This window comes from Teleopsis dalmanni, unplaced genomic scaffold, assembly GCF_002237135.1.
Source record: "Teleopsis dalmanni isolate 2A unplaced genomic scaffold, ASM223713v2 unscaffolded_contig_0155, whole genome shotgun sequence".
In the NCBI taxonomy this organism is placed as follows: Eukaryota; Metazoa; Arthropoda; class Insecta; order Diptera; family Diopsidae; genus Teleopsis; species Teleopsis dalmanni.
The window spans coordinates 1-17816 of record NW_024031537.1 but is presented as its reverse complement, the minus strand read 5'-3'; the positions used below and the strand labels follow the sequence as shown (position 1 = coordinate 17816).

Below are 17816 nucleotides of genomic sequence, written 5' to 3'. Positions count from 1 at the left end.
GCGTTAAGACGCCACAACCAGCTAAATATTCAAGCAAAACTCTTGTGCTATAAACAACTCATTCGCCCTCTTTCCACCTACTCCTTTCCCATCTGGTCAGGCATCTCCTCGGCTCAAATGGAACGCCTACGTGCGTTAGAAAGAAAAATTCTCCGCGACTGTATAAATTACAAGCGCAAGCCTAATGGCAAACATCACCGTATAAATTTTGTTTACAAATCCGCCAATATCGAGCGGCTTGACGATTATCTATTGTCCCAAGCTCGTCGATACTTTACTAGGGCCCATAACCTCCCCCCCGACGTTCTGAGATCTGATCAGCTACCAACTGATCTGTTACTCGCTATGAGGCATAAACCTCCCCAGTTCCTATCCCTCCTCCTGGACGACATTGCCCAATCTCCCCCTGTAATCCCGTTTTACAACCGTGGTTACAGTAATCCCCTTCAACGTGTGTACTTATAAATAGCCCCTCAAACTCAATTTAAGTAGTATTCCGTCTCACCGTTTTCATTCTTCAAATTTCATGGCTTAGATATATTTACTATTGTAAATGTTAAGCCTTACTAGTAATTGTTTTCACTCCAATCGTTGAAACTGGAATGGGGTTCCTAGTCCTGGACCTTCACGGTCCCTTGCTTGGAATCTATTCTCTATGCATTCCTAAGAGGTGGTTTTAGTGGGTTCAAGTCTCACACTGTGGCTTTTGATGCTTTCCACCTACTGCAAAAAAAAAAAAAAAAAAATCATTAAAAAAAAATAGATCCAATTTTTATAAATCTCAACTACTAGAAACTCAACTCAACTATGTCTGGTCGTGGTAAAGGTGGTAAAGTTAAAGGCAAGGCAAAGTCACGATCAAATCGTGCTGGATTACAATTTCCAGTTGGTCGTATTCATCGATTATTGCGTAAAGGCAATTATGCTGAACGCGTTGGTGCAGGTGCTCCAGTCTACTTAGCTGCCGTTATGGAATATTTGGCTGCTGAAGTTCTTGAATTGGCTGGCAATGCAGCACGCGATAATAAGAAGACAAGAATCATTCCTCGTCATTTACAGTTGGCCATACGTAATGATGAAGAATTGAACAAATTATTGTCTGGTGTTACAATTGCACAAGGTGGTGTACTACCAAACATTCAGGCTGTACTTTTGCCAAAGAAAACAGAAAAGAAGGCTTAAATTATTTTATTTTATTTATTAAAATACGAATACATATACGTGGAGAATTAACTATCAATTAATCCGTCCTTTTCAGGACGACAAAATTTATTTTATTAAAGAAAATGTATTTCATTAAATCAATTGATATAAATATTGTACATACTATCATACCTACCCTACTAACTTACACAAGCCATACTTTAAAACACTTAACAATCAATCATTTCTTGCCTCGCCCTTCTGTTCCGTTACATTCCTGGAAGACCTTCATGAAATCGAAATCTTCGAAAATTGTAAATCAGCCTACATAACAGATAAAATACATAGCATTGTTAGTGTATAACTTAACACTGCGTTTTGCTACATAGTAATAATTTTTTTTTTTGTTTTTGGGCAGCAGGTATTAACCAGTTTTTATACATACGAGTGTGTATGCGTTCCAATTGACTTCCTAGAAATCAGGTTCGCTGTGCCACTATTTTTTAAGAATGCAAGTTTATTATTCAGGGTTAGATAATTGAAGTGTTACCTATTCAAGCGATCACATTATTTTTTTATTGATTCAAATTACAAAAATTTGTGAAAATAATTAAAATTTCACAATCCATTCACTCTAGCTTGATGTGGCCACCTTTTGTCTTGACTATGGCTGTGATCTTCCAGTATTTTGGCCTATTCCTGAATAAAAGCTTTCTTCAGCGTATCGAAACTGGCTTATTTTTTAGTTCTCAACTTGCTCTCCAAATTGGCCCAGCGTAACAACTCCTTTGCTCATTCGAGTTTAACTTTTTGTTGCTTTGGTGCAAGATCTTGTGCCTTGGAACTTTTAAAGCTTTACCTTGAGCTTATTTTGGAAAATGCGTCAGATGCTTCGTTCAGATATTATCGGTTCTTTGGCCATTTGATTAGTACTACGACGTGGATTTCGTTTAAGTCGAGCCTTCACTTTCCGAACCATTTTAGGCAATGTTGCTGTTTTTTTTTTTGTCCACCACTATAGCATTTGGTGACTCTGCCTGAGCTATTATAACGATTTAAGGTACGATACACAAACATTTTATTCACATTGAGATATTTGAGCTCAAGCACAATAGCTAGTTGTAATTTTCCAACCAAATATAATGCAATCACACTTATTTTTTAATTCCATTTCGAATAATATTAGTTCTATAAAACTTAGACGCAAATGCTTGTGGTAACTTGTAAACAATATAAATAGCTGTCATTCATATGAATTTGACGTAGTTGGCAATATCAGTTTGACAAACATATCGCTGTGTAATTTGTAACACTTCAATCGCCTAACCCTATATATTATTAAGAATCTTTTAATATTTATCATAGATTCGCGTATCAATAAATAGATACATAAATCTTCGCAGGTAGTATAATCTAAGTTACAATAATATTAATATTATATTTGTTACTAATAAAAATGTACAAAACAAATAACGTTGCCAGGCCAATAGCATAAAGTTTCATAATTACCTTTTTGAAATCAAGAACCTAATAATTTTGTGCCAAATATTTGTATTTATTATTAAATAAATGTGATACAATTATTAAAAAACATTAATATTCATAATATAAAGAAGGAAACATATAAAAAATAATTATTTTTCTTTTAAAAGTTTTAAAATTTATTTATTTATTTACTAAACATCTTATAAAATTTTCAAAATGGTAACACCTAATTTATCTCATTAGAAATTCTGGTATGTACCAACAATCGCTGCCATACCGACATAATTGACTATTTCCCCTAAATATACTCGAACTCGCACACGGCCTAAATGTTTACTATTATTATCATAGTTACTATTTCAATATTTTGGTATTGTAATATTTATTATTATAGATAAATTATTTAAAGGTAGAGTTTTTAAAATTTGTATCTGAATTAGTTTTATAAAATATTCTATATTTTATAAAAGATTTATGGCAGTAGATGGAAAACATCCAAAGCCACTGTGTGAGTCTTGAACCTACTAAAACTAGCTCTTAGGAATGACTATGGAAGATTGCAGCCGCAAGTTTATATATATACTTCAGTATCTATTTAAATGTTATCCATATCCATGTTAGTTTATAAAAAAATTCATCTTAAATTTTAACATTTTATGTCGTATATCACTCCTTATAAAAATGTTAGAATACGCACATTTAATTTTAATTTTATTTTAATTATAAAGTAATAAAAAGAACATTTTTTTTAAATATACATATTTAATAAAATACTTATAATAGTCAAAGTTAAATAATTAAATTATAATTATAAAAGAAAAAGTAAAATGATTTCATTCTTATATATTTTTAATCATGTATGTAGATATAATTTTTTTTTATGAATTCTATTAAGTAGGATACGTACAGTTGTTATTCGAATGATATTGAAAACTATAAATTTAATTGCTGATATGTTATTAATAACGTTTATATATAATAATTTTTCACATGATTAAAAATTATTTAAAACTTGTAATAAAATTTTAAAAATAATACGTATAGAAAATCTTAAAACATATCTTAAAGTAAACGAATTCAATGTAACATGTTAACATTATGGATGGATATCTAATCTCAAATAGACACTATTTGATATAATTAAAAGTGATAATCTTATATTCTAATTAAAATACAATATATTTATTTATAATTATTTCTATTAGTGCTTTGAAATTTTAAACTTTTATATAAATTGAGTTAATATTTCAAAATAGGATAAAACATAAGCATTCAAAATGTTAAAACTGACGTTTTTATGCATCTCGTGTTTTATTAAATTTGCATTTATAAATATATGAAATATATAAAACCATATATATAATTTAACAGAGAATTGAATAAACTATTTAATAAATAATTTAATATATAAATTATACAAAAGATAACTTTAAAATATTCTAATTTATTAACAAGTTCAACTATAGATTTACAAAATTTAAAGTTTAAACCAATTTTTATATATTTTATATAATTATAATTAGTATAAAAATGAATGTAATAAAATATTCAATATCTTCTTTACTTAATTTGATTTAAATAATTGTGTTTAATTTACTTGGTCTATTTAAAATTAATAATAAATGTTGAAAAATTTTTTCAAACTCAGTAGAAATATGTATTAATGAAAAATTTTTATAAATGCGCTCTTCTCGGCGCTTCGTACAAAGTGAGCTAAGCTACCATAAAAATGCGAAAAAATATTCATAAGTAAGAATATTACGGAATATTAAAAAGCAAATATGTCTGAAGCTGTTGCCGTTGCAAATACAGATTCTCCAAAGGAGATAACTGCCGTTCCTGAAAAGAAAGTTGCTGTTAAAAAGGCAACAAAAGTAAAAAAACCTTCTGCAGCTCCATCTCATCCATCAACACAACAAATGGTTGATGCATCTATCAAGAACTTGAAGGAACGCAGCGGATCTTCATTGTTGGCAATTAAAAAGTATATAAGTGCCACATATAAATGTGATGCCCAGAAATTGGCTCCATTTATTAAAAAATATTTGAAAACTGCTGTAGCTAATGGCAAATTGATACAAACAAAAGGAAAAGGTGCATCTGGTTCATTTAAATTATCAGCTGCTGCTGCTAAGTCTCCTAAATCGTCTGTCGAGGGTAAGAAAAAGAAGGTGCCATCAGGTGTTACGAAGAAGAAGGTTACTGCATCATCTGCAGGTACTAAAAAGTCAAAGGCAAAGGTATCTGGAGAGAAAAAACCTAAAAAATCTGCGGCAGCTAAGAAGAGTGTTGAAAAGAAAAAAACTGAGAAAGCTAAAGTTAAAAGTGTTAAAAAGATTGGATCTGTTAAGGCTAAGCCAGCTAAACCAAAGTCTACTTCTACAAAAGCTAAAACGGCCGCAAAACCTAAAAAAACTGCCGTTAAAAAAACATCAGTCAAGAAAACTGCTGCAAAAAAATAATTTTAAAAATCAAACTTTAAATTCATCAAAACAGCCCTTTTTAGGGCTACAAAATATGTGTAAAAAGAAGATTCATTATTTATTTATTTATTTTATAAAATGTTTTAGTATATGGTATACCTATTGCGTTTATTAATGATCGGTCACTAAAGATTGAATAATCACCTATCGAAGTTAGGAATTCAATCCAACTCAGACTGCAGATACTGTAGAGAAGAGAGAAACTGCATACTATGTGCTTGGGTAGTGCCCACTGATGCACAAACGGAATAAACACCTAGGAGGGTATTTCATGGATCATAAATATTCAAGACTAGGAAAGATGGACTTTATATTGTCTTTTATTAAAGAAAACGGACTTGGAGAAACACTCTAACCCGAGTAATGGGCACAATATACCTTGTAGGTCACAGTGCACGATCATTTCTTTTAATAATACCTCATGAATAATATGAAGAAATTCTTTTATTCTGTAATGCGCTATAAATTTAATCTCTAATAAGCAAACAAAAATTCTTTATGCATTTAAAAAAATTATATTCTCTTATTTAGACATTATGTGCAATACTTCACATCATTCTTAAGTTAATAAATATTTATCTTATTCTATTATATTTAATATCCAATTATTTATTTATTATAGTAATGACCATAAAATATTATATATCAAAATATGTCATTTATTTGATGAAATACTCACTTGTATATATTTTATTCACTTAATTTCATTTTTAAATTCTATTTTAAATAAATAAAAATAGTGGTTTATGCTAATTTTATTTATTATTATATAATGCTTCTAATTACACTTGTTAATTTATAACTAACACACCACACTCGGTACTCACTTGCAAGACGCTGCAAATTACTTAAAGATAACTTTAAAATATTCTAATTTATTTCAATAACAAGTTCTTTTATTTCTTTTCTTTATATAATATTGTCATAATTCACTTAATTCATATACGAATTTTTTTCACTTTCATTTTCCCCGGAAGCAGTTTGCTTGTTGAACACTTGGATTTGGATTTGGATTAAGATTAAGATTCAGATTCAGTGTGAGATTTGAATTCACTAAAACCACCTCTTAGGAATGAATGGAGAAAATTTTTGCACCATTGTGCGGAAACTTCAAACTGCAATATCTAACAGTCCGCAAATTACTCATATACGTCAGTTCTATTTATCTTATTCTATAAAAAAATTGAATGAGAATTATAATTAAGCCTGTAAGAAGCTAGTCCACATATATACTGCTAATGTAACAAAGAAATTGAGAATTATAATAATAAATATTTTGTACATTGTTAAACTGATCATTTTAATTATAAATTATACTCGACAGACATCAACCGATCAGGCTAATAATAAATTTTATTTTTTTATAATTTTAGAAAAATACCAACACATATATATGTAAATTTATCTCTTTAAGTGTAAGATTATTTGGGTCCTGAAAAGGACCATTGGGCAATATATTATTGCATTATTAAATCAATAATTGATTATTTGCTTAACCTCCAAAACCGTATAAGGTACGGCCTTGTCTCTTTAAAGCATATACGACATCCATGGCTGTAACAGTCTTCCTTTTGGCATGTTCTGTATATGTAACAGCATCACGGATCACATTTTCCAAAAATACTTTCAATACTCCACGAGTTTCTTCATAAATCAAACCAGAAATACGCTTAACTCCGCCTCGGCGAGCTAAACGTCTGATAGCTGGTTTCGTAATACCTTGGATGTTATCACGAAGAACTTTGCGGTGACGCTTAGCACCACCTTTTCCTAATCCTTTGCCACCTTTACCACGACCAGTCATTTTGTATTTAAATTTTTATAGATATGGTAGAACCGTTCGAATTCAAATTCAAACAATAAATGAAGTGACGACAGATGATTGACGACTATTTATAGAAAATATAAGCACTACGAAAGATATGAAAAATATTGGGTAAAGCAAAACAAAACATAAGAAAACAAAACAAAAAGAATAAGCAATATGAGAAACAATGAATGTTAAAACATGTGAATAGTTGAAACAGAACATCCAGGTATGATGAGAAAATTGAGCTATTCAATTGCGCTATTTTTTAAAATACCATATTGTAACATATCTCATAAATTATGGCTCGTACAAAGCAAACTGCTCGTAAATCGACTGGTGGTAAGGCACCACGAAAACAATTGGCTACCAAAGCCGCACGTAAAAGTGCACCAGCTACTGGAGGTGTGAAAAAACCACATCGTTATCGTCCAGGAACTGTAGCTTTACGTGAAATTCGTCGCTACCAAAAGAGTACTGAACTCTTGATTCGCAAATTGCCATTCCAGCGTTTGGTCCGTGAAATTGCACAAGATTTCAAAACTGATTTACGTTTCCAGAGTTCTGCTGTAATGGCTCTTCAAGAAGCTAGCGAAGCATACTTAGTGGGTCTTTTTGAAGATACTAACTTATGCGCAATTCATGCCAAACGCGTTACAATTATGCCAAAAGATATTCAATTGGCTAGACGTATTCGTGGAGAACGTGCTTAAGATTGGAAGCAATATAATTTTATAAATATACAAAAATCGGTCCTTTTCAGGACCAAAATTATATAAAGAAAAGAGATAAATAAAAATGACATGACTTATCCAGGGTTTGAAATTGCTTGACTATTTTCAATTGCTTATTTTTGACTATGAAAATAAAATAAGCAAAATGTAAATGTAAATGTAAATGCAACAATTATAATAGTAAGTTTATTCAAAGAAAAGAGATAATGATAAATTATATCATATAGATATAGTATAGACATAGCTATTAGAAGTAGCATAATATATATTAATATGTATATGTATCATATGTATACTATTATTAGTATCATATAGTATATCATTAGACATAGAATGTTTCACGTCATAACATTTAATTGAATCAATATGTTTTATTTTTCTTTTGCTGTAAGCAGAAAGCATCAAAAGCCATAATGTAATGTAAATGACTTGAACTTACTAAAAGAACGTTTAAGGAATGAGTTGTAAAAGAGCTCCCATGAAATTGTATGTTTTCAAATTTAAAGCACGAATGCAAATATAGAATATATCAATTTAAAAGCGATGATAGTACTAAGACTGATGATAAGGATTAACACTCGTTAATTCAAGAGTTAACTCTATTTAGCAGGTTATATTATCCATGATCAAAAAACTGTAAGATCGTCAAAACTGACAGAAATTAATTTGTTGATTGAATCATTTATTCACTAACAACCAAACGATAGCTGATAATTCATGAAGAGACTGTCAAAGTTTTTTTTTATTTTTTTTCTTCTATCAGTAGCCTCTTAAAAGAAATATCAAAAACAAAATATATATCATATTTATATTATTATTATGTTGAGGTTAATTGAGTCAGTGCACTTGAGCACTTTTACTTTCTATTAACAATAATCCTTGTCTGGATTATTGTTTATAACTTTATCAGATCTGCGTACCTCCCCGAGGAGCTTGCAACCATTCTGAGATTCAATAACGCGGTATTGGTAAGCCTGTCAGTTTTCGTAAATAATTTCAGGAATCTATACATATTTATAATATAGATAAATTATCAACTCAATTGAATATTTTTGTGGCCCTGAAAAGGGCCTTTTGAATAAGTGGTGTTTGTTTGATATAACGCAATTTACTTGGAACTAGTATACTTAGTGACAGCTTTTGTTCCTTCACTAACTGCGTGCTTAGCCAGTTCACCGGGAAGTAAAAGACGAACAGCAGTTTGAATCTCCCGACTAGTAATGGTGGAGCGCTTATTGTAGTGTGCTAAGCGCGAAGCCTCAGCAGCAATACGTTCGAATATGTCATTCACGAAGCTGTTCATGATGCTCATGGCTTTCGATGATATACCAGTATCGGGGTGGACTTGCTTTAACACTTTATAAATGTAGATAGCATAGCTCTCCTTCCTCCTGCGCTTCTTCTTCTTATCGTTTTTGGTTATATTTTTCTGAGCCTTTCCATCTTTTTTGGCTGCTTTTCCGCTAGTTTTTGGTGGCATGATTTCTGATTTTAAATTTTAATCGTCGATTTGGGGCAATTTCCGTTTCTATATAAACATTTTTCAAACGAAAGTTTAAAGCAATTTTTTATTTTAAATTGCGTTTAGAAAAAGTATATGAGATAATTTGTCGGCATCATTAAAAAAAAATAGATCCAATTTTTATAAATCTCAACTACTAGAAACTCAACTCAACTATGTCTGGTCGTGGTAAAGGTGGTAAAGTTAAAGGCAAGGCAAAGTCACGATCAAATCGTGCTGGATTACAATTTCCAGTTGGTCGTATTCATCGATTATTGCGTAAAGGCAATTATGCTGAACGCGTTGGTGCAGGTGCTCCAGTCTACTTAGCTGCCGTTATGGAATATTTGGCTGCTGAAGTTCTTGAATTGGCTGGCAATGCAGCACGCGATAATAAGAAGACAAGAATCATTCCTCGTCATTTACAGTTGGCCATACGTAATGATGAAGAATTGAACAAATTATTGTCTGGTGTTACAATTGCACAAGGTGGTGTACTACCAAACATTCAGGCTGTACTTTTGCCAAAGAAAACAGAAAAGAAGGCTTAAATTATTTTATTTTATTTATTAAAATACGAATACATATACGTGGAGAATTAACTATCAATTAATCCGTCCTTTTCAGGACGACAAAATTTATTTTATTAAAGAAAATGTATTTCATTAAATCAATTGATATAAATATTGTACATACTATCATACCTACCCTACTAACTTACACAAGCCATACTTTAAAACACTTAACAATCAATCATTTCTTGCCTCGCCCTTCTGTTCCGTTACATTCCTGGAAGACCTTCATGAAATCGAAATCTTCGAAAATTGTAAATCAGCCTACATAACAGATAAAATACATAGCATTGTTAGTGTATAACTTAACACTGCGTTTTGCTACATAGTAATAATTTTTTTTTTGTTTTTGGGCAGCAGGTATCAACCAGTTTTTATACATACGAGTGTGTATGCGTTCCAATTGACTTCCTAGAAATCAGGTTCGCTGTGCCACTATTTTTTAAGAATGCAAGTTTATTATTCAGGGTTAGATAATTGAAGTGTTACCTATTCAAGCGATCACATTATTTTTTTATTGATTCAAATTACAAAAATTTGTGAAAATAATTAAAATTTCACAATCCATTCACTCTAGCTTGATGTGGCCACCTTTTGTCTTGACTATGGCTGTGATCTTCCAGTATTTTGGCCTATTCCTGAATAAAAGCTTTCTTCAGCGTATCGAAACTGGCTTATTTTTTAGTTCTCAACTTGCTCTCCAAATTGGCCCAGCGTAACAACTCCTTTGCTCATTCGAGTCTAACTTTTTGTTGCTTTGGTGCAAGATCTTGTGCCTTGGAACTTTTAAAGCTTTACCTTGAGCTTATTTTGGAAAATGCGTCAGATGCTTCGTTCAGATATTATCGGTTCTTTGGCCATTTGATTAGTACTACGACGTGGATTTCGTTTAAGTCGAGCCTTCACTTTCCGAACCATTTTAGGCAATGTTGCTGTTTTTTTTTTGTCCACCACTATAGCATTTGGTGACTCTGCCTGAGCTATTATAACGATTTAAGGTACGATACACAAACATTTTATTCACATTGAGATATTTGAGCTCAAGCACAATAGCTAGTTGTAATTTTCCAACCAAATATAATGCAATCACACTTATTTTTTAATTCCATTTCGAATAATATTAGTTCTATAAAACTTAGACGCAAATGCTTGTGGTAACTTGTAAACAATATAAATAGCTGTCATTCATATGAATTTGACGTAGTTGGCAATATCAGTTTGACAAACATATCGCTGTGTAATTTGTAACACTTCAATCGCCTAACCCTATATATTATTAAGAATCTTTTAATATTTATCATAGATTCGCGTATCAATAAATAGATACATAAATCTTCGCAGGTAGTATAATCTAAGTTACAATAATATTAATATTATATTTGTTACTAATAAAAATGTACAAAACAAATAACGTTGCCAGGCCAATAGCATAAAGTTTCATAATTACCTTTTTGAAATCAAGAACCTAATAATTTTGTGCCAAATATTTGTATTTATTATTAAATAAATGTGATACAATTATTAAAAAACATTAATATTCATAATATAAAGAAGGAAACATATAAAAAATAATTATTTTTCTTTTAAAAGTTTTAAAATTTATTTATTTATTTACTAAACATCTTATAAAATTTTCAAAATGGTAACACCTAATTTATCTCATTAGAAATTCTGGTATGTACCAACAATCGCTGCCATACCGACATAATTGACTATTTCCCCTAAATATACTCGAACTCGCACACGGCCTAAATGTTTACTATTATTATCATAGTTACTATTTCAATATTTTGGTATTGTAATATTTATTATTATAGATAAATTATTTAAAGGTAGAGTTTTTAAAATTTGTATCTGAATTAGTTTTATAAAATATTCTATATTTTATAAAAGATTTATGGCAGTAGATGGAAAACATCCAAAGCCACTGTGTGAGTCTTGAACCTACTAAAACTAGCTCTTAGGAATGACTATGGAAGATTGCAGCCGCAAGTTTATATATATACTTCAGTATCTATTTAAATGTTATCCATATCCATGTTAGTTTATAAAAAAATTCATCTTAAATTTTAACATTTTATGTCGTATATCACTCCTTATAAAAATGTTAGAATACGCACATTTAATTTTAATTTTATTTTAATTATAAAGTAATAAAAAGAACATTTTTTTTAAATATACATATTTAATAAAATACTTATAATAGTCAAAGTTAAATAATTAAATTATAATTATAAAAGAAAAAGTAAAATGATTTCATTCTTATATATTTTTAATCATGTATGTAGATATAATTTTTTTTTATGAATTCTATTAAGTAGGATACGTACAGTTGTTATTCGAATGATATTGAAAACTATAAATTTAATTGCTGATATGTTATTAATAACGTTTATATATAATAATTTTTCACATGATTAAAAATTATTTAAAACTTGTAATAAAATTTTAAAAATAATACGTATAGAAAATCTTAAAACATATCTTAAAGTAAACGAATTCAATGTAACATGTTAACATTATGGATGGATATCTAATCTCAAATAGACACTATTTGATATAATTAAAAGTGATAATCTTATATTCTAATTAAAATACAATATATTTATTTATAATTATTTCTATTAGTGCTTTGAAATTTTAAACTTTTATATAAATTGAGTTAATATTTCAAAATAGGATAAAACATAAGCATTCAAAATGTTAAAACTGACGTTTTTATGCATCTCATGTTTTATTAAATTTGCATTTATAAATATATGAAATATATAAAACCATATATATAATTTAACAGAGAATTGAATAAACTATTTAATAAATAATTTAATATATAAATTATACAAAAGATAACTTTAAAATATTCTAATTTATTAACAAGTTCAACTATAGATTTACAAAATTTAAAGTTTAAACCAATTTTTATATATTTTATATAATTATAATTAGTATAAAAATGAATGTAATAAAATATTCAATATCTTCTTTACTTAATTTGATTTAAATAATTGTGTTTAATTTACTTGGTCTATTTAAAATTAATAATAAATGTTGAAAAATTTTTTCAAACTCAGTAGAAATATGTATTAATGAAAAATTTTTATAAATGCGCTCTTCTCGGCGCTTCGTACAAAGTGAGCTAAGCTACCATAAAAATGCGAAAAAATATTCATAAGTAAGAATATTACGGAATATTAAAAAGCAAATATGTCTGAAGCTGTTGCCGTTGCAAATACAGATTCTCCAAAGGAGATAACTGCCGTTCCTGAAAAGAAAGTTGCTGTTAAAAAGGCAACAAAAGTAAAAAAACCTTCTGCAGCTCCATCTCATCCATCAACACAACAAATGGTTGATGCATCTATCAAGAACTTGAAGGAACGCAGCGGATCTTCATTGTTGGCAATTAAAAAGTATATAAGTGCCACATATAAATGTGATGCCCAGAAATTGGCTCCATTTATTAAAAAATATTTGAAAACTGCTGTAGCTAATGGCAAATTGATACAAACAAAAGGAAAAGGTGCATCTGGTTCATTTAAATTATCAGCTGCTGCTGCTAAGTCTCCTAAATCGTCTGTCGAGGGTAAGAAAAAGAAGGTGCCATCAGGTGTTACGAAGAAGAAGGTTACTGCATCATCTGCAGGTACTAAAAAGTCAAAGGCAAAGGTATCTGGAGAGAAAAAACCTAAAAAATCTGCGGCAGCTAAGAAGAGTGTTGAAAAGAAAAAAACTGAGAAAGCTAAAGTTAAAAGTGTTAAAAAGATTGGATCTGTTAAGGCTAAGCCAGCTAAACCAAAGTCTACTTCTACAAAAGCTAAAACGGCCGCAAAACCTAAAAAAACTGCCGTTAAAAAAACATCAGTCAAGAAAACTGCTGCAAAAAAATAATTTTAAAAATCAAACTTTAAATTCATCAAAACAGCCCTTTTTAGGGCTACAAAATATGTGTAAAAAGAAGATAAGAAGATTCATTATTTATTTATTTATTTATTTATTTTATAAAATGTTTTAGTATATGGTATACCTATTGCGTTTATTAATGACCGGTCACTAAAGATTGAATAATCACCTATCGAAGTTAGGAATTCAATCCAACTCAGACTGCAGATACTGTAGAGAAGAGAGAAACTGCATACCATGTGCTTGGGTAGTGCCCACTGATGCACAAACGGAATAAACACCTAGGAGGGTATTTCATGGATCATAAATATTCAAGACTAGGAAAGATGGACTTTATATTGTCTTTCATTAAAGAAAACGGACTTGGAGAAACACTCTAACCCGAGTAATGGGCACAATATACCTTGTAGGTCACAGTGCACGATCATTTCTTTTAATAATACCTCATGAATAATATGAAGAAATTCTTTTATTCTGTAATGCGCTATAAATTTAATCTCTAATAAGCAAACAAAAATTCTTTATGCATTTAAAAAAATTATATTCTCTTATTTAGACATTATGTGCAATACTTCACATCATTCTTAAGTTAATAAATATTTATCTTATTCTATTATATTTAATATCCAATTATTTATTTATTATAGTAATGACCATAAAATATTATATATCAAAATATGTCATTTATTTGATGAAATACTCACTTGTATATATTTTATTCACTTAATTTCATTTTTAAATTCTATTTTAAATAAATAAAAATAGTGGTTTATGCTAATTTTATTTATTATTATATAATGCTTCTAATTACACTTGTTAATTTATAACTAACACACCACACTCGGTACTCACTTGCAAGACGCTGCAAATTACTTAAAGATAACTTTAAAATATTCTAATTTATTTCAATAACAAGTTCTTTTATTTCTTTTCTTTATATAATATTGTCATAATTCACTTAATTCATATACGAATTTTTTTCACTTTCATTTTCCCCGGAAGCAGTTTGCTTGTTGAACACTTGGATTTGGATTTGGATTAAGATTAAGATTCAGATTCAGTGTGAGATTTGAATTCACTAAAACCACCTCTTAGGAATGAATGGAGAAAATTTTTGCACCATTGTGCGGAAACTTCAAACTGCAATATCTAACAGTCCGCAAATTACTCATATACGTCAGTTCTATTTATCTTATTCTATAAAAAAATTGAATGAGAATTATAATTAAGCCCGTAAGAAGCTAGTCCACATATATACTGCTAATGTAACAAAGAAATTGAGAATTATAATAATAAATATTTTGTACATTGTTAAACTGATCATTTTAATTATAAATTATACTCGACAGACATCAACCGATCAGGCTAATAATAAATTTTATTTTTTTATAATTTTAGAAAAATACCAACACATATATATGTAAATTTATCTCTTTAAGTGTAAGATTATTTGGGTCCTGAAAAGGACCATTGGGCAATATATTATTGCATTATTAAATCAATAATTGATTATTTGCTTAACCTCCAAAACCGTATAAGGTACGGCCTTGTCTCTTTAAAGCATATACGACATCCATGGCTGTAACAGTCTTCCTTTTGGCATGTTCTGTATATGTAACAGCATCACGGATCACATTTTCCAAAAATACTTTCAATACTCCACGAGTTTCTTCATAAATCAAACCAGAAATACGCTTAACTCCGCCTCGGCGAGCTAAACGTCTGATAGCTGGTTTCGTAATACCTTGGATGTTATCACGAAGAACTTTGCGGTGACGCTTAGCACCACCTTTTCCTAATCCTTTGCCACCTTTACCACGACCAGTCATTTTGTATTTAAATTTTTATAGATATGGTAGAACCGTTCGAATTCAAATTCAAACAATAAATGAAGTCACGACAGATGATTGACGACTATTTATAGAAAATATAAGCACTACGAAAGATATGAAAAATATTGGGTAAAACAAAACAAAACATAAGAAAACAAAACAAAAAGAATAAGCAATATGAGAAACAATGAATGTTAAAACATGTGAATAGTTGAAACAGAACATCCAGGTATGATGAGAAAATTGAGCTATTCAATTGCGCTATTTTTTAAAATACCATATTGTAACATATCTCATAAATTATGGCTCGTACAAAGCAAACTGCTCGTAAATCGACTGGTGGTAAGGCACCACGAAAACAATTGGCTACCAAAGCCGCACGTAAAAGTGCACCAGCTACTGGAGGTGTGAAAAAACCACATCGTTATCGTCCAGGAACTGTAGCTTTACGTGAAATTCGTCGCTACCAAAAGAGTACTGAACTCTTGATTCGCAAATTGCCATTCCAGCGTTTGGTCCGTGAAATTGCACAAGATTTCAAAACTGATTTACGTTTCCAGAGTTCTGCTGTAATGGCTCTTCAAGAAGCTAGCGAAGCATACTTAGTGGGTCTTTTTGAAGATACTAACTTATGCGCAATTCATGCCAAACGCGTTACAATTATGCCAAAAGATATTCAATTGGCTAGACGTATTCGTGGAGAACGTGCTTAAGATTGGAAGCAATATAATTTTATAAATATACAAAAATCGGTCCTTTTCAGGACCAAAATTATATAAAGAAAAGAGATAAATAAAAATGACATGACTTATCCAGGGTTTGAAATTGCTTGACTATTTTCAATTGCTTATTTTTGACTATGAAAATAAAATAAGCAAAATGTAAATGTAAATGTAAATGCAACAATTATAATAGTAAGTTTATTCAAAGAAAAGAGATAATGATAAATTATATCATATAGATATAGTATAGACATAGCTATTAGAAGTAGCATAATATATATTAATATGTATATGTATCATATGTATACTATTATTAGTATCATATAGTATATCATTAGACATAGAATGTTTCACGTCATAACATTTAATTGAATCAATATGTTTTATTTTTCTTTTGCTGTAAGCAGAAAGCATCAAAAGCCATAATGTAATGTAAATGACTTGAACTTACTAAAAGAACGTTTAAGGAATGAGTTGTAAAAGAGCTCCCATGAAATTGTATGTTTTCAAATTTAAAGCACGAATGCAAATATAGAATATATCAATTTAAAAGCGATGATAGTACTAAGACTGATGATAAGGATTAACACTCGTTAATTCAAGAGTTAACTCTATTTAGCAGGTTATATTATCCATGATCAAAAAACTGTAAGATCGTCAAAACTGACAGAAATTAATTTGTTGATTGAATCATTTATTCACTAACAACCAAACGATAGCTGATAATTCATGAAGAGACTGTCAAAGTTTTTTTTTATTTTTTTTCTTCTATCAGTAGCCTCTTAAAAGAAATATCAAAAACAAAATATATATCATATTTATATTATTATTATGTTGAGGTTAATTGAGTCAGTGCACTTGAGCACTTTTACTTTCTATTAACAATAATCCTTGTCTGGATTATTGTTTATAACTTTATCAGATCTGCGTACCTCCCCGAGGAGCTTGCAACCATTCTGAGATTCAATAACGCGGTATTGGTAAGCCTGTCAGTTTTCGTAAATAATTTCAGGAATCTATACATATTTATAATATAGATAAATTATCAACTCAATTGAATATTTTTGTGGCCCTGAAAAGGGCCTTTTGAATAAGTGGTGTTTGTTTGATATAACGCAATTTACTTGGAACTAGTATACTTAGTGACAGCTTTTGTTCCTTCACTAACTGCGTGCTTAGCCAGTTCACCGGGAAGTAAAAGACGAACAGCAGTTTGAATCTCCCGACTAGTAATGGTGGAGCGCTTATTGTAGTGTGCTAAGCGCGAAGCCTCAGCAGCAATACGTTCGAATATGTCATTCACGAAGCTGTTCATGATGCTCATGGCTTTCGATGATATACCAGTATCGGGGTGGACTTGCTTTAACACTTTATAAATGTAGATAGCATAGCTCTCCTTCCTCCTGCGCTTCTTCTTCTTATCGTTTTTGGTTATATTTTTCTGAGCCTTTCCATCTTTTTTGGCTGCTTTTCCGCTAGTTTTTGGTGGCATGATTTCTGATTTTAAATTTTAATCGTCGATTTGGGGCAATTTCCGTTTCTATATAAACATTTTTCAAACGAAAGTTTAAAGCAATTTTTTATTTTAAATTGCGTTTAGAAAAAGTATATGAGATAATTTGTCGGCATCATTAAAAAAA

At 29.9% G+C, this 17816-nt stretch overlaps 7 protein-coding genes across 7 annotated transcripts; 4 read left to right on the top strand and 3 right to left on the bottom strand.

Moving 5' to 3' along the window:
- Positions 1 to 759: 759 nt before the first annotated feature.
- On the top strand, positions 760 to 1206 carry LOC119663144 (histone H2A). Its single transcript, XM_038072811.1, has one exon. The coding sequence runs from the start codon at positions 808 to 810 to the stop codon at positions 1180 to 1182; it is 375 nt and encodes a 124-aa protein (XP_037928739.1). The 5' UTR covers positions 760 to 807; the 3' UTR covers positions 1183 to 1206.
- Positions 1207 to 4360: 3154 nt separating this feature from the next.
- Positions 4361 to 5090, top strand: LOC119663138 (histone H1-like). Its single transcript, XM_038072806.1, has one exon. The coding sequence runs from the start codon at positions 4410 to 4412 to the stop codon at positions 5088 to 5090; it is 681 nt and encodes a 226-aa protein (XP_037928734.1). The 5' UTR covers positions 4361 to 4409.
- A 1449-nt stretch (positions 5091 to 6539) lies between these two features.
- Positions 6540 to 6951, bottom strand: LOC119663142 (histone H4). The gene has a single exon (XM_038072809.1). It carries the CDS (start codon positions 6913 to 6915, stop codon positions 6604 to 6606), a length of 312 nt encoding a protein of 103 aa, XP_037928737.1. The 5' UTR covers positions 6916 to 6951; the 3' UTR covers positions 6540 to 6603.
- A 174-nt stretch (positions 6952 to 7125) lies between these two features.
- Positions 7126 to 16194, top strand: LOC119663137 (histone H3.v1-like). The gene is made up of 4 exons (XM_038072805.1): positions 7126 to 7625; positions 9375 to 9642; positions 12925 to 13436; positions 15754 to 16194. The coding sequence occupies exons 1-4, from the start codon at positions 7221 to 7223 to the stop codon at positions 16165 to 16167; spliced, it is 1599 nt and encodes a 532-aa protein (XP_037928733.1). The 5' UTR covers positions 7126 to 7220; the 3' UTR covers positions 16168 to 16194.
- Positions 9315 to 9729, top strand: LOC119663143 (histone H2A). Its single transcript, XM_038072810.1, has one exon. It carries the CDS (start codon positions 9330 to 9332, stop codon positions 9702 to 9704), a length of 375 nt encoding a protein of 124 aa, XP_037928738.1. The 5' UTR covers positions 9315 to 9329; the 3' UTR covers positions 9705 to 9729.
- LOC119663140 (histone H4) lies at positions 15076 to 15487 on the bottom strand. The gene has a single exon (XM_038072808.1). The coding sequence runs from the start codon at positions 15449 to 15451 to the stop codon at positions 15140 to 15142; it is 312 nt and encodes a 103-aa protein (XP_037928736.1). The 5' UTR covers positions 15452 to 15487; the 3' UTR covers positions 15076 to 15139.
- A 1054-nt stretch (positions 16195 to 17248) lies between the features above and the next one.
- LOC119663139 (histone H2B) lies at positions 17249 to 17683 on the bottom strand. Its single transcript, XM_038072807.1, has one exon. The coding sequence runs from the start codon at positions 17666 to 17668 to the stop codon at positions 17297 to 17299; it is 372 nt and encodes a 123-aa protein (XP_037928735.1). The 5' UTR covers positions 17669 to 17683; the 3' UTR covers positions 17249 to 17296.
- Positions 17684 to 17816: the final 133 nt, after the last annotated feature.

What these genes read in the sequence shown, in the direction of transcription:
- LOC119663144 (XM_038072811.1), top strand. Translation starts at nt 808, where the DNA reads ATGTCTGGTCGTGGTAAAGGTGGTAAAGTTAAAGGCAAGGCAAAGTCA.
- LOC119663138 (XM_038072806.1), top strand. Translation starts at nt 4,410, where the DNA reads ATGTCTGAAGCTGTTGCCGTTGCAAATACAGATTCTCCAAAGGAGATA.
- LOC119663142 (XM_038072809.1), bottom strand. Translation starts at nt 6,915, where the DNA reads ATGACTGGTCGTGGTAAAGGTGGCAAAGGATTAGGAAAAGGTGGTGCT.
- LOC119663137 (XM_038072805.1), top strand. Translation starts at nt 7,221, where the DNA reads ATGGCTCGTACAAAGCAAACTGCTCGTAAATCGACTGGTGGTAAGGCA. An exon ending in TGGTGTTACAATTGCACAAG is followed by an intron (nt 9,643 to 12,924) that starts GTGGTGTACTAC and finishes AATATTAAAAAG; the next exon opens with CAAATATGTCTGAAGCTGTT. An exon ending in CTGCGGCAGCTAAGAAGAGT is followed by an intron (nt 13,437 to 15,753) that starts GTTGAAAAGAAA and finishes CATATCTCATAA; the next exon opens with ATTATGGCTCGTACAAAGCA.
- LOC119663143 (XM_038072810.1), top strand. Translation starts at nt 9,330, where the DNA reads ATGTCTGGTCGTGGTAAAGGTGGTAAAGTTAAAGGCAAGGCAAAGTCA.
- LOC119663140 (XM_038072808.1), bottom strand. Translation starts at nt 15,451, where the DNA reads ATGACTGGTCGTGGTAAAGGTGGCAAAGGATTAGGAAAAGGTGGTGCT.
- LOC119663139 (XM_038072807.1), bottom strand. Translation starts at nt 17,668, where the DNA reads ATGCCACCAAAAACTAGCGGAAAAGCAGCCAAAAAAGATGGAAAGGCT.